Source organism: Letharia lupina, assembly GCF_014066315.1.
Source record: "Letharia lupina isolate WasteWater1 chromosome Unknown contig_15, whole genome shotgun sequence".
NCBI classification, from domain to species: Eukaryota; Fungi; Ascomycota; class Lecanoromycetes; order Lecanorales; family Parmeliaceae; genus Letharia; species Letharia lupina.
Genome location: NW_023502984.1, coordinates 1394863 through 1408797, shown reverse-complemented (window position 1 = coordinate 1408797; position 13935 = coordinate 1394863). Strand labels below are relative to the sequence as shown.

At 43.2% G+C, this 13935-nt stretch overlaps 5 protein-coding genes across 5 annotated transcripts; 4 read left to right on the top strand and 1 right to left on the bottom strand.

Annotated features, from left to right (window-relative positions):
- Nucleotides 1-75: 75 nt before the first annotated feature.
- Nucleotides 76-1356, top strand: HO133_002747 (uncharacterized protein; the record flags this gene model as incomplete). Its single annotated transcript, XM_037293672.1, has 1 exon — nt 76-1356. The coding sequence occupies one exon, from the start codon at nt 76-78 to the stop codon at nt 1354-1356; it is 1281 nt and encodes a 426-aa protein (XP_037150501.1).
- A 1597-nt stretch (nt 1357-2953) lies between these two features.
- On the bottom strand, nt 2954-4040 carry HO133_002746 (uncharacterized protein; the record flags this gene model as incomplete). The annotated part of the gene is made up of 3 exons (XM_037293671.1): nt 2954-3140; nt 3197-3897; nt 3951-4040. 3 exons carry the CDS (start codon nt 4038-4040, stop codon nt 2954-2956), a joined length of 978 nt encoding a protein of 325 aa, XP_037150500.1.
- Nucleotides 4041-4325: 285 nt separating this feature from the next.
- Nucleotides 4326-4803, top strand: HO133_002745 (uncharacterized protein; the record flags this gene model as incomplete). The annotated part of the gene is made up of 3 exons (XM_037293670.1): nt 4326-4355; nt 4408-4574; nt 4638-4803. 3 exons carry the CDS (start codon nt 4326-4328, stop codon nt 4801-4803), a joined length of 363 nt encoding a protein of 120 aa, XP_037150499.1.
- Nucleotides 4804-5777: 974 nt separating this feature from the next.
- HO133_002744 (uncharacterized protein) lies at nt 5778-7441 on the top strand (the record flags this gene model as incomplete). The annotated part of the gene is made up of 2 exons (XM_037293669.1): nt 5778-6748; nt 6805-7441. 2 exons carry the CDS (start codon nt 5778-5780, stop codon nt 7439-7441), a joined length of 1608 nt encoding a protein of 535 aa, XP_037150498.1.
- A 1465-nt stretch (nt 7442-8906) lies between these two features.
- HO133_002743 (uncharacterized protein) lies at nt 8907-9693 on the top strand (the record flags this gene model as incomplete). The annotated part of the gene is made up of 4 exons (XM_037293668.1): nt 8907-9057; nt 9124-9175; nt 9285-9468; nt 9541-9693. The coding sequence occupies 4 exons, from the start codon at nt 8907-8909 to the stop codon at nt 9691-9693; spliced, it is 540 nt and encodes a 179-aa protein (XP_037150497.1).
- Nucleotides 9694-13935: the final 4242 nt, after the last annotated feature.

Genomic DNA, 13935 nt, shown 5'->3' with positions numbered 1-13935 from the left:
CAAATAAAAAATTTGTTCGCTCTTTCTACAGGGAAACTGCCCTTACACAGGTGTACATAACTCGCAGCTCCCACCATGTCTCCTTCAATGTTCAGAGTGCAAGAGCATACTATTCCTTGCCAATATGTTCGAGAATACCCTGGAGCAACATTGGAAAATGAAGAAGATGATCTTGTCCTCCACGTCAAGCAATATACTCCCTTGGACCAGTCTTACACCCAAGCTGGTGCTATCACCATCATTGGTACTCATGCCAATGGCTTTCCGAAGGAGTTGTACGAGCCTCTGTGGGACGACTTATCTCAGGCTTTGAGGAAGCAAGGACAGACCATCAGAGGCATATGGATTGCAGATGTTGCTCAGCAAGGGATGAGTGGGGTTTTGAATGAAGACAAGCTTGGCAGCGATCCTTCTTGGAATGATCATTCTCGCGACCTGCTGCACATGATCAACCACTTCCGCAAGGAAATGTCACGTCCTTTGGTAGGCGTAGGCCACAGCATGGGCGGGAATCAATTGGTCAATCTGGCCTATCTACACCCACGGCTCCTGACATCTCTTGTTCTCATTGATCCCGTTATCCAGACCGCTTCTGCTGCAGCTCCGGACAAATCACGTTTGTCGCATACCCAAGCATCAACATTCCGCCGCGATGACTGGCCTTCTCGTGTGGAAGCCGCATCATCGGTCAAGAAAAGCAAGTTCTATCAGTCTTGGGACCCTCGGGTTCTAGACCTATGGATCAAATATGGCTTGCGAAGCCTGCCAACAGCTATTTACCCCGACCGCTCAGAAAACGATGATGACCCTGTGACCTTGACTACTACCAAGCATCAGGAGGTCTTTACCTTCTTGCGTCCGAATTTTGACGGCTTGGACGCAAATGGCAAGCTGGTTGTCAATCGCCCCACGCATCCTGATCTGGATCTGAGAGCCGCAGACACGTACCCATTCTACCGGCCTGAGCCACCTGCAGTTTTCAACGACCTCCCGCGCCTAAGGCCTAGCGCTCTGTACATCTTTGGTGGGCAGTCTGATTTATCCACACCTGACTTGCGGAAGCAGAAGATGGAGCGTACGGGTACCGGCGTAGGAGGTAGCGGCGGTGCTGAAGCAGACAGAGTCAAAGAAGTGGTGCTCGAAGACGTGGGGCATCTTGTTCCCATGGAAGCCGTCGCAAGATGTGCTACTGCCGCCGGAGAATGGCTGGCGAGCGATTTGAAGCGTTGGAGGAGCGAGGAAGCAGATTTCAAGCGGGAATGGGAGGCAAAGGAGAGAAAGGCGAAATGCACAATCAGTGAAGAGTGGAAGAAGAATATTGGCGGTGATCCGAGGAGAAAGTCGGAAAAGCTCTGAAGAGCCTTGTACGAGAATATGAAAAGAGTCATGCATAGAGAGAATCTCAAGCATTCTATCTCCCAAGAGGCAAGTTGTCAGAAGAAGTGGCAGTCTTCAGAGCTCTCGTCTTTTCAAACTCGCACACTGGTGAGTTACCATTTAGTCTATATTCACTTTTATTGATTGTAAAGATACCCTCTTTTCGAACCCTGAATCATGGCTGCCATCTAACAGATGTGCACTGCTGCTCTTGCCTATTGCACGAGCTACAAATTCCTTCAACGCAGACATCAGATATCCAGCATTGTTCAAGACCGATGACTCGCTGCCCTTAAGATCTCTATTCCATACAAATGCTCCAATCAGCGAGTAAGATCGAAATCCGTACCGCAACCTTGGCGTAAGAGATAGTCGTGGGCTGTCGTTTGAGGCACATCTGCTGTGCCGATTGTGTATGCTGTCCACCCTTGATGGTCTTCTATGGACAGATCTGCGCCATACTATGGAAGGAGACGACCGACTTCGAGATTGGAATCCTCGTTGGTTTGAGGATACCACATCAATTTGTGAAAAGGTGTACTTGGGACAAGTAAGAATCTTTGTAACACATGATGAATCCCATAAGGAATGCGATTCTTCTTACTGGAAATATTGGTGATCGACTGCATCAACTGACGCTCCCCGCTCCAAGAGCAGCGAACAGACGTCTCGGGTTTTGTCCGGAGACATCATTTCAGCACGTCCAGCCGACTGCTATACTCAATAGGTCTCTTTCCGGAAAGCGTTGTGGAGTGGTCTGTCAAAAGAACGTTGACAGCCCAGCCAACGGAGGTTCCGAACGCAAGGCCAGCTGACTTTGACATGGCTGCATCGGAAGGACAACCTGACTCACAGGTCGATTGTGATCAAACTATCATCTCGAAGAGACGGCCTGGGGTGACTATCGCGAATGCTGTGGTAAGCAATGTCATAAGTCGAAAGCTATACGGAAGGCTGAGGCTCTAAATGTGTGACTGGGATGGCAAGTTCAGAACCACGATGGCTTTGTCAAGTCTTACATTTCGACTATGCGCTATGGCCCTATCAGTGAGCAATGTGAGACTTGGCCGCGTATTAGCCAATGGTCTAGTATGCCACGATGTGTCATCTTAGGCGACAGTGACCCTGTCATCATCTCCGACGAGTTCATGGATGATGTCAAAAGCATCTTGGGACCTGCCCAAGTGAATTTCTTGATTTGCAGCGCAGGACATGATCTGCCTATGACCAAAAGCAGAGAAGTCTTGAGGCATCTTGTGGAATTTGGGGATATGAGATCAGAATCCGATATTGATCGTTCAGCAACGTAGAAGCCCAAGAAATAGACACAATAGCACCTATCCGTGGAATCCATCACTAATTGACGGGGTGTTCAGCGTCGTCGTTGTGATATCTGTCATCCAAGACAATCAGAGACCTGCTAATCTTCTCTCGATAACGGGAACCCTGCGGTAAGAGTTTTGATGTAGACTACAGGCCAGTCTTAGGTTTACACACTCACCTGGTTCCACACTTTTCTGGAACAACCGCTTGGGATTACGATGGTCTATGTCTATCTGCTATAATCCAAATTTCGTCAACTTTTTTTCTTGGAAAGATCATGTCGAGCACTGCCATTCGCGCTCTTCGTCTGAACAACTTCTGGCAGTGACCAAAACCTCGGCCACGACAAGTCGTACTCATCCTGCCGTCCGTTCAAGCAATGCCTCAGCCAGATACCCCAAGTGATGTAGAAGTAGGCACCGGTGCCGGTCATAAGGTGCCTACATTTCATGCGTTAGCAAACTGCTCTATTCAGCAAATCAGTGCTGATACGTACCACCACCCATGACCCTCCAAAAGGACGCCCCACGGCAGCCCAATCTGCCTTCGCCACGACCTCAGCTTCGAGCAATACACATTATCCAAACTCCAGATGAAGAAACCCCCAAGGAATGTCGTAAGACCAAAACCAATCATGAGCCACATCGTGCCCAGGATCTTTCTATCCCTCCTGTCTTCCCCTTGACTGACTAGCTTCTCATCGGCTGTCATACTCCTTTTGTGCAACAACTTGTACTCGCTCTCACTCTGCTTCAACCTCGGCCGCAAGTTCAATTCCATTACATACATGCTGCGCGTAAGGACGACAGCGGTGAGTATTGCGTAGGCATTCTGGTGGAAGGCGGGATCTTGAAGGTAGTGGTAATAGAGCGTGATGAAGATGGCGAGCGAGAGTAGGAAGAGCGCCAAGCAGAGCGAGAAGAGGCGGGAGCGCGAGTATGAGAAGGTGGCGTAACACATGAGGCAGGTGGTGTATATCATAGAGAGCTCGTCGACGAGCTGCATGGGATATTTGAGCGTTGCGTGAAAGAGGAAGCTGCCGGTCCCGACGAGTAGATAGCCAATGAAGCTGACAAGAAAGATGGTGTCATGGCCATGGTTGCGGCAGGATTGAATACCCCGATAGGCAAGGTAGACAAAGAGGAGGTTCGTGAGGGTGTTAACTATCTCGGCGGCATATGGGGTCGCGTAGTAGTCCTTGTGGAGCTGTCAGTGGGGCCAATGGAATTATTTTGGTGGAGTTTGCAGACTTCTTCGCACCAATTGATGGTGGAGGTGACTGGGTCCCAATAGCCACCAGCTGGGTTACCATATGCGATGGATGGGAGCCAGGAAGACATCTTGAACGCCTTAGCTGCTGATGCGACAACAACGTAGATTTTAGATGTTGACAAATGACCACGCTGCCAAAATATTACGGTACTTATTATTTAAGGTAGATGCCGAATGGTACGCTAAGGGCATACCCGGCGCTTGCCGATCCTCTAACCAAACATATGTGCAACTCAGATCCTCGGTCAGTGAGACGCCAATTGAGATTTCCTCCAAAAAATAAGCAGTTCACCAAGGTCTCCGGCCATTTCGAGTCTACTTTGTCCTGATTCGGCCGGTATTGGTCGTACAAGATGTCAATCCCCAATCAAGCTCTACAGAAGGTTCACCATATCCTTTCACTATTTCTCCCTGGCCCAGCTGATGTTGACGCAGCTTGTTCAAGAAATCGAATCCCAAGCTCTCTCAGCACAGCGAGACATCAACATTGTCAAGACGGCCGTAGCAGCCAAGCAAAGAGACATCCGGATGCTGGAGCTTACCTCCACTGAGGTCAAGCAACTATCAAAGGACACAAAAGTCTACCAGGGAGTAGGAAAGATGTGCGACGTGCTCTCAATCTCTCCAGTCACTCTATGCTAATGTTCCTTCCTTCCTTCCTTCAGGTTCGTGTTCATGCCTACGTCCGACGTAGAGAAGCGGTTATTATCAGAAACAGCGGAGCTAAAGTCGAACATCTCGAATCTCAACAAAAAGCTGCACTCTCTGGAGCTTACGCACAAGAACAGTCGGGAGCATATCGAGAAGATGATTCAGTCAGGAGCGAGATGATACATTCGCCCCCCACAGTTAAGACTTCATTACGACAGAGGACTGCTCTACCTCTGATACAATGATCTGCTCAAGGGCACTGCATAGAAGCTTTGACGTCCAAATATACCACGCGTCTACCCCAGTGCACGCAGTTTGGATCCTTTCGGATGCTCTTTCCAAGTTACACAAGCATAGTGACTCCAATCAAGGGACTTGGGCCTTCCAAGTTTGTCAATCTCAGTTGTCGGGCTGAACATCGAGCGTCACAGCACAGCCGTATTCCCGCGTTTAAGAAGAGAATCGGGGTCTTCGGGCAATAATCCATGGGATGGCTATGGTTACTCATCGATGGACTTTGCACTTATAAGACCCTCCTTGCCGCCAAGACTGCCAAGGTAACGAAATCCTGCTCGGGCCTCACCCCTCTTCCAGCGTAAGGTGAGCGCTGCTTTACGCTCTTGCGGCGCGGGCGACGGTCTCGCGAGCTTGGGTGATCCTGAATGCCATCTCGATCAAATCAAAGAACAAATGGCCTCGGCTGCAAGAAAGCAGGATACAATAGTCACGAGCAAAGACATATTTCCCAACGGCGCGGGCACGGTTAGCGGTGCTCTGTCGCTCATCCATAAGGAGGTCTGCGCATTGTATGTGGAGCAGAATGACCTCTTCGCTCGCAGTAATATCACCAACAGGATCGGCGCATGCAAATTAAGGTACCTGGGTACCCCAGCCTAGTTTCCAGCTCCAAACACGCTACATACTTACATGCTAGTCATTGGTCAGACACGTAGAAGAATCCATACGTGAGTGCAGAGCATGTCTACTAATGTCGCTGTCAAATCTCGCAGCTCGAACTCTCTTAATATGCCTCCCTTGCTTCATAAATCGTCATGAGCTTCGATCGAAGCTTCTTCTGATTACTCTGCGTGCTCGATCCTGCGAAGGCGCGTTCGTATCAAACCCAGACTGCAGGTAACGACTATTGAATCAACATGGTCTCTTGCTTGACCGTCGATACCCCGACCCCAAGTACCTGCTGGAGTGGCAGCGCCCTGCTATTTGACGCGGACTCCAGAAACGTGCGGACGTACTTCACGACTGCCTTCACGATAGTCAATACCCTTCTTCCGTTCGTTGGGTCATTTGTCATTAAGAGGATCAATCAAAGAGCCATCCTAAAGGGCGCTGCTGTAAACAATAATGGCTTGCCTCTTAGCCACTTGTCACCGTGGCTGTCCCTTACGTCCACTGCATTGAATTGGTTTAGAACGCGCCGATTCCCTGGCGGCCCCTTTGGCGTCGTCATGCTCTTTTCTGGGTTGATAAGCGTACTTTCCAGCTTCATTGTCAGCTACTTCGTCTTTGGCTACACTTTGGCTGGGCACTGTCCTTTTGGTAAAGGAGTGGTTGTCAGTCAGGCAAATGCTGTCGTTTGGCCAGAGAAGACGCCGTTACCAGACTATTTTTACCCAACGCCCTTGTGGCCCGGTTCTACCATATCTGTCTCCTCTCAGATGATCAGCTATTTCAGCCGGCCGCGAGTGGGTCTAACGCCTATAATTGGAATCTCGCAGATTGCTAACAATGATCTGGACTTCTACGCTCGGGATGAAGACATTCTAGGCGGCTGGCAATGCAACCGAGATCCTAGCCTTGCTGGGAAGCTCGCCTTTACCAACAACCTCACTCGTCCAAATCAGGGACTGCTGCACCCCCAGCTGGTTGATCGGGACTTGCTCTATACGAACACAATACTAGCTGACCAAGGCGCCCTCATCCAGCCTGGGTACTCGGATGGTCTGAATGCTTTCGCGAACTTGGTGGAATTGAGCTCCAGCCTAGGGTCTACTTGGGATGTCAAGGCAGTCATGATCTCAAATCTGTCCGGAGACTCGGATACCACTCAATTCTCGGTTACAGATCTGCACTGCAATTTGGTTGCAAGCCCGCAGATTCCTTCGAGGTACGCACACCAGGACCATGCACCTTTTCCTTTGCATCACTGACAGATCGAATTAGTAATACAACTCTTGATCTGATCCTCTCGAATACCAACGCCAGCGCTGTGCTCACTAACTGGGGCCCGCTGATCCTTGGTGCTATCATGGTAATCTCCCAAGGCAATGCTACTGGATACACGCAAGTGCTCGAAACTCATCTGAATGCGATGAGTATGTCTTGGGGATCCAATGATAATGCCGATCACACTGCCTCAGTCTCCGGATGCGTACTTTCTCGTGCAGCTACCAACATTGGTGTTTGGGTTATCCTTGCCATCGAAATCATACTGCTGCTCATCCTTGGTGTGCTCGATCTGGTGACCTTGTTGGCACTGAGGAGAAACAAAAACATATACGAAAAGATCAAAGGCACGCCTAGTGACTTGGTGGACTGGCAGGTAGCCTTCTTTAGAGATTTGAAGAAAGACAAGGAGGCAAAGTTCGAGGCAAAGGACCTGAGGGCATATTCCTATGGCTGGGACGACGGACATGAAATGCTTGTTTTGAAGGAAAATTATGGTCGAGGGTCAGCGAAAAGGACGCAGAAATACAAAGCGGGGCCAGACCGGGATGGCGATCTGGAGATGGAGGAGCACTTGAGTGGGGAAGAGCTACGTTTAGTAGGCAAGTCAGTGGAAGGGCACATCGATACGTAGTACCATTCAAGCTAAGACTGCGAACGCGTAACGCTAAAGTATCGGTTCTATAAGGAATATCGATTCTATACATCTAGGCTCCATGACTTACCAAATTCATATCTTTTGTTTCCCAATGCGAAAGCTTGTCTGACCTGGCAGGCTCTTACACAACTCTGATATGGAAGTTGGATACCTGGCGGCCTATGGGAAATGAATAGATCCTGGCCGCCCCCCATTCTTTGTTTCGTCCCTCGGCAACCCTCTTTGGAGATGCTATATATTTAGGCTGCGCGAGAGCGCCCGTAGTTCCATCCGTTCAACCATGGGGGATTGGAGTGGGTGGGTGAATGAAGAGCGCGCATCACCCCTGCACCCCTGGTTACCGAGCGCGCTCGCTAAAGCGGCAGGCGAGCCTCGAGTTGAGCGGGGGGCAGACCTTCAGCTGCGCAGCCTGCGAGGTGCGGTACGGGCTGCTATGACTTTCCACTCCTCTACCTTCGAAATGCGCAACAACCGTTGCTGCTGATTGCTATACATCATGCTTGCTCTTGCTGGTACCCACAAGCCCTTGGGCAGTCGTTGGCTCCTTCCTCCAAGCAGACTATCCCCCAGCGCTGTGCGCCTTGCGGCTTGTAGACCAGTATGCATTCCCATCATCGATCATAGATAGACCTTGGCTTACTTTTATAGATCCTCGCCTACCAACCTCTTTCCTCCGCGTTTTCAACCACATCAGCGTCTCTTCTATGGCCTTTCGGCAGATGGATGAGTTCTGCGAGTAGCGGAGATTCCTCCGGCGAGGGCAACCGCAATTGCACCAACACTACTGGCGATGGCAATCGGAACTGCACAAATTGTACAAACTGCTACAACTGTCGCAATTGCACCAATTGTACAAATTGTTCCGGGTGTAGGAACTGTACCAATTGCACCGACTGCGTCGACTGCCGCAACTGTACCGACGGGAATGGATTGAGAAATGCAAGAAACTCGACTTCGTGAGGTGCAGAGGCGCTACTCAGACAGGACTTTGCATTGGATTCCGAAGTCGTACAGGAATATTGAATGATGCACGTAAGAGCTGCTGGGCTTGCGGTCGTGGAGAAGCCGCCATGAAGACCATCCAGGCGAATATCTTCACACCGACCAGGATTGACAATTGTCAGCAGAACAAGATATCTCACTGACTTGTTGAATCCTCAAATTTTCAGTGATGTAAATCCTCCTCCGATAAGTCAGAGGCTGTCAGAGCTTTCCCCGGAAACCCTAAAGTAGGCGAAATGTGGGGTCACTAGCGCGCGAACCCCTTCGATCGTGATCACGAGACAAACCCCGCTCCAACTTCTATGCCTCCCTCCCTACCACTGTCCCGTACCGGATCGTCTTCTCTCATCCATCAACTAGGTCCAGCATCTGCAAGTCTTCAATCGAATCTCATCCATCAGAGAAACATTCAACTCGTGCTTCACTCCCATCAACCAACATGTCAGTCGATGCAGCACCCTCGGACCTTACCAAGGTCGACTCGGCCATCTCTGGCTTGTCATCATCTCCTCCTGACGATAAGGCACCAGTAAAGGGACACCGGAGAGCGAGCTCGAGTGCAGCTGGAGTGTACAACATTGCTGACTTGGGTAAGTCAAGCAGAGGAAGCTGTTCTTGGAATAGTAGCAATGAATGTGCGGCTGACGTATGGATAGAAAAGGAAGGCAAGGAGCTGCTAATAGCAAAGGAGACGCAGAAGCTGAACTGGTAAGCCATGTCAACACCCAAGAGAAAGACCTGACGCCGTAACCCCGTCACCGTCATTGTCATTGTCATCGTGTGGATTGCACGAATAGATGCTGACATTCCGGATCAGGCGGCTCAACACATCACCAGCAACGCTGGATGAGAAAGAGGTTCTCAAGAAGTTCCTTACCGAACCTCCGGTCAAGAAGATCGATCTCCACTTCCCGTTAGGGCTTGAGGTCACTGCGCGGAACCTGAAGGGTGTGACCATCAAGGATGCATTAGACGCAATCCACAAGCAGTTCAAGAAGAAGGTATGATTACATTCTGCTTCTTTGTACGAATCAATTGAGGAGATTATGACGCTGATGATCTTGACCGTGCAGGCCGACGACGAGATGGAACTCCCTGTCCTTGCGGGCTTCGAATGGGACAAAGAAGAGTCGTGGACAAGGCTGATCGTTCATCAGAAGAAGGAAGGCCAGGCATCCCATGTCGGCAAGAAGAAGGGCAAGAAGGGAAAAGAGGACGACGAATAGAACGTCATACACAAATCCCGCTCAACGAGTTGGCTCAAAGCCATAGTCCGGGATGCAAACTATGAGGCGCAATGGAGAGTGGGGATGGGAATTGTATCAACAGCTGAGTTGCAGCAGGAAATCAGCACAGAGACAGTGGCAACTGCATCCAGGTATTCAGGTACTTTAGCTGCATCAACGACATGTCTCTGCTCTGCTTGCTCCCTCTTTGAGTCAAATTGAAAATTAGGAGCAAGGCGTTAGTAGCAATATAACAGTCCTGATTATCGTTGATGTTTTATTGAAAGGGGGGAGGAAGAATACAACAGAGTTTTCGCTTAATTAATCCGCACCCGCGTAGAATTTCTACAGTCAACGTATTCAAATTCACATTACAACGTCAAAATTTATTCGATTATAATAAAACTTATAAATCTATTTTTTAAGATCTTATTTATAAATTCTATTTCTTTAGATTTTTAAAAATTTACGTTAATGTTATTAAAAACTTCGATCTTTTTAAAAAAGTATTTATTAATTAGTATATATAAAAGAATAAGGTAGGGCTGAACTAGAAAACCTTGAATTTGTATGTGCAGCCAATTATCAATTCGTTAGGTCTACGCTTTTTGGTTAGACACTACGGGTAAACAAATTAGCGTCCGCAACTATTAAAAAAAATAGGTGTACGTTATTAACACATAGAATAACTTTTTTGTTTTCTATTAAGTTTTTGAGATTTTTTTTTTAAATTGTAGACCGGAATATGGGCTTTCCGAATTTTTAAGAATTTTGAAATTTAGTCTTATAATTATTAAAGCGCAAGGAATTCAAATATCGCTCACCAAAGTTCGCTCACCAAAGTCCGCTCGACAGCCCTGATTAAAAAACAGGTGTACATTATTTGATTTTAAAATAACTCTTTTATTTTCTATTAAAATTTTGAGATTTTTTTTTAAATTATAGAACGTAATATGGGCTTTCAGATAAAAAAGGAATTACTAAATTTAGTCTTATAGATATTTAAAGACAAGGAATTCAAATATCGCTCACTAAAGATCGCTTATCAAAGATCGCTTATCAAATTTACTCGATAGCCCTAATTAAAAAAACCGGTTATGAATTTAATTTATAGATCTTTACTCGTAATTATATAATATAATATAAATTTTACTAAGACTTTTTTAGAGATTAATTATATATAATAAGATTTATATATAAATATTTTAAAATTAATAAATATATATAAATTACGAGTAAAGGCCTATAAATTAAATTTATAATTTTTTTTTTAATTAAGGCTATCGAGTAAATAGATAAGTAATCTTTAATAAGCGAACTTTGATAAGCGGGCTATTCGGCTGTCGAGCGAACTTTGATAAGCGATATTTGAATTCCTTGCGCTTTAATAATTATAAGACTAAATTTAGAAATTATTTTTTTATCTAAAAGCCCGTACAGAGGTCTGCACCGAAAGTCCTGCACCCGCCAAGACTCTTGCGCTCAGACTTCGGATAACGCCCCACCTAAAGGGTTACCTGGACAATACGCCTGGAGTTCTTCGGAATCGCACCTAGCCCTAGTCAGGTTTCGGGGCTTAATGCCCCTATCAAGCCAAGAGAAGTACCTAAAGTCCCATCCATGCGCTGTGAGAAGATATTTCTAGGCTTCCCCTCTACAGGGCCGCTTTCCGAAAGTAGGGTTAGGGCTGCACTAGTGCGGGTGCAGGACTTTCGGTGCAGACCTCCGTATTTCGTTCTATAATTTAAAAAGAAAATCTTAAAATTTTAATAGAAAATAAAAAAGTTATTCTAAAATTAAGTAATATATATCTATTTTTTAATTAGAGCTATCCGATTACATTTTTTTATTAATTACGAATATTAATTTATTTACTCGCGATAACTTAGTCGATCTAATTAAAGAGCGTAGTAATTCTAAATTTATAATTAACTATATATATAAATTTAAGATTTTTAAGCTTAGCTCTATCTTATTCTTTTATATATATTAATTTAATAAGAAGTTTTAATAATTACGCGTTTAAAAACGCGAATTTTCGCGAATTTACTATTACGAGCGTATTCTTAATATATTACTTAGCTCTATAGCTAGCGAATCTTAACGAAGATATCTTCTATTATATTATATCTTCTTTCTATATATATAATTTAATAGTCTTATTATTTTATTCTATTTCATTTATACTAATATCGTATCTATATTAATTCTAATATTTACGAGAAAATTTTAAAATTCTAAACTTCGTCTTAGAGATTATAGTATTTTAGAAACTCTATATATTAAAATTAAAATTTAAAAAGTATAATAGAATTATTAGATATTAATTTAATCTTAATTTAAGTTTAAAATTAATCGATTCTATAATAATTATATAAAGAGTTAATAAAAAAAGAAGAAATAAAATAAGTATAATAAAGAATCTTCGAGATACGAATTAATTAAATGAAAAGTCTATTATAGATAAGATAATTCTTAGTAGTTAAAATTTTCGTAATTATAAAAATTATGATTATAATTTTTTAATTTATTAGATATCGATAGAAGTTTAAATATCGAGGTTTACTCGACTATTTAAAGAAAGCTAAGAATCTAATATATATATTTCTTTATTACATTACGAGTAAAGACCTATAAATTAAATTTATATATTTTTTTTTAATTAGAGCTATCGAGTAAATTTGATAAGCGATTTTTAATAAGCGATATTTGAAATTCTATGCCTTTAAAGAATTATAAGATTAAATTTCAATAATTTTTCATTTTTAAGAAGCGCAAGCTATAGGCTATAATTTGAGAAAAAAATCTCAAAATTTTAATAGAAAATAAAAAAGTTATTCTAAAATTAAATAATATATATCTATTTTTTTTATTAGGGCTATCGGCAAATTTGATAAGCGAACTTTAATAAATAATATTTGAGCTCCTTGCTTTTTAATAATTATAAGATCGAATTTTTAAATTCTTTTAGCATTAAATAGCGTAAACTACACTTTATAATTTGAAAAAGAAATCTTATAATTTTAATAGAAAATAAAAAAGTTATTTCATTTATAAATAACGTATATCTAATTTTTAATAAGAAGACGTAAAAGAATTATCGGGCTAATTTAGTCGATCTAATCGAAGAGCGTAGCGAACTCAAATTTATAATTAACTATATATATAAATTTAAGATTTTTTAACTTAGCTCTACTTTATTCTTTTATATATACTAATTATAATATCGATTTAATACGTTTATTATCTATTTCTACTAGCTATTAATATCGCTAAGATATTTTAATAATAGTTTATTCGCTTATATCGACATATAATATTTTAATTAAATAAGAAATAGCTCTTAGCGTATAGAATTCTTAGTTAAAATAATTATTTTCTTAAGAATTTTAGTTATAATCTTCGAAGTACGTCTAAAACGATATTTTTTAAAATATCTAATACTAGAAGATCTTTATACTTTTTATCTTTATAATTATATATAATCTATATTAAACTTAATATTTTTATTATAATAAATATCTTTAATTAATTAATTTAGAGTTTAATATTAAAATCGATATAGATATAATATTAATATAGATATATTAAATAAGATAACTAAGATATCGAATTATATAGATGAAAAGGAGGTATAATATAATAGAAGATATCTTCGTTAAGGTTCGCTACTTATAGAACTAAAGAATATATTAAGAATATACTTATAATACTACTCTCTTTCTTTATTAAATTATATTTTATAATTAATAAATAAAAAGATAGAAAAATAGATATATATATACACTTAACATCTAAAAAATAATAAAAATAGTAAAGAAATAACTATATCTAAGATCTCTTAATATAATATCTTTCTTTAAAAACGTGTCACGGGAAAGCGTGCCTTATCGCAAACCGTTGCGCCAAAGCGCCAAAAGAGCGCGGACCCCTACCTAAACAGCAAGAATCCTCTAAAGCACACTATATCCGTAACAATTGCACACTTCAAAAAATGGCGTATGTCCTCATGCGCTGGCCTACACGTATGAGTAACGTATATAGGAACCCCCCGGGTGTGACCCCGTAAGCCACTTGAAGGCCTGGTGCAACTACTATAGGGAAGGCACGAGGAAAGGCACGAGGATTATGAGTTCTTACTAAATCCTCACCGAACCCGAGTGCCAAGTGACCTATTTAGACTGTTCGGGTCACACCCGGAATCGAACCGGTGTTACTATTATTTATTACGGAAAAGCGTGT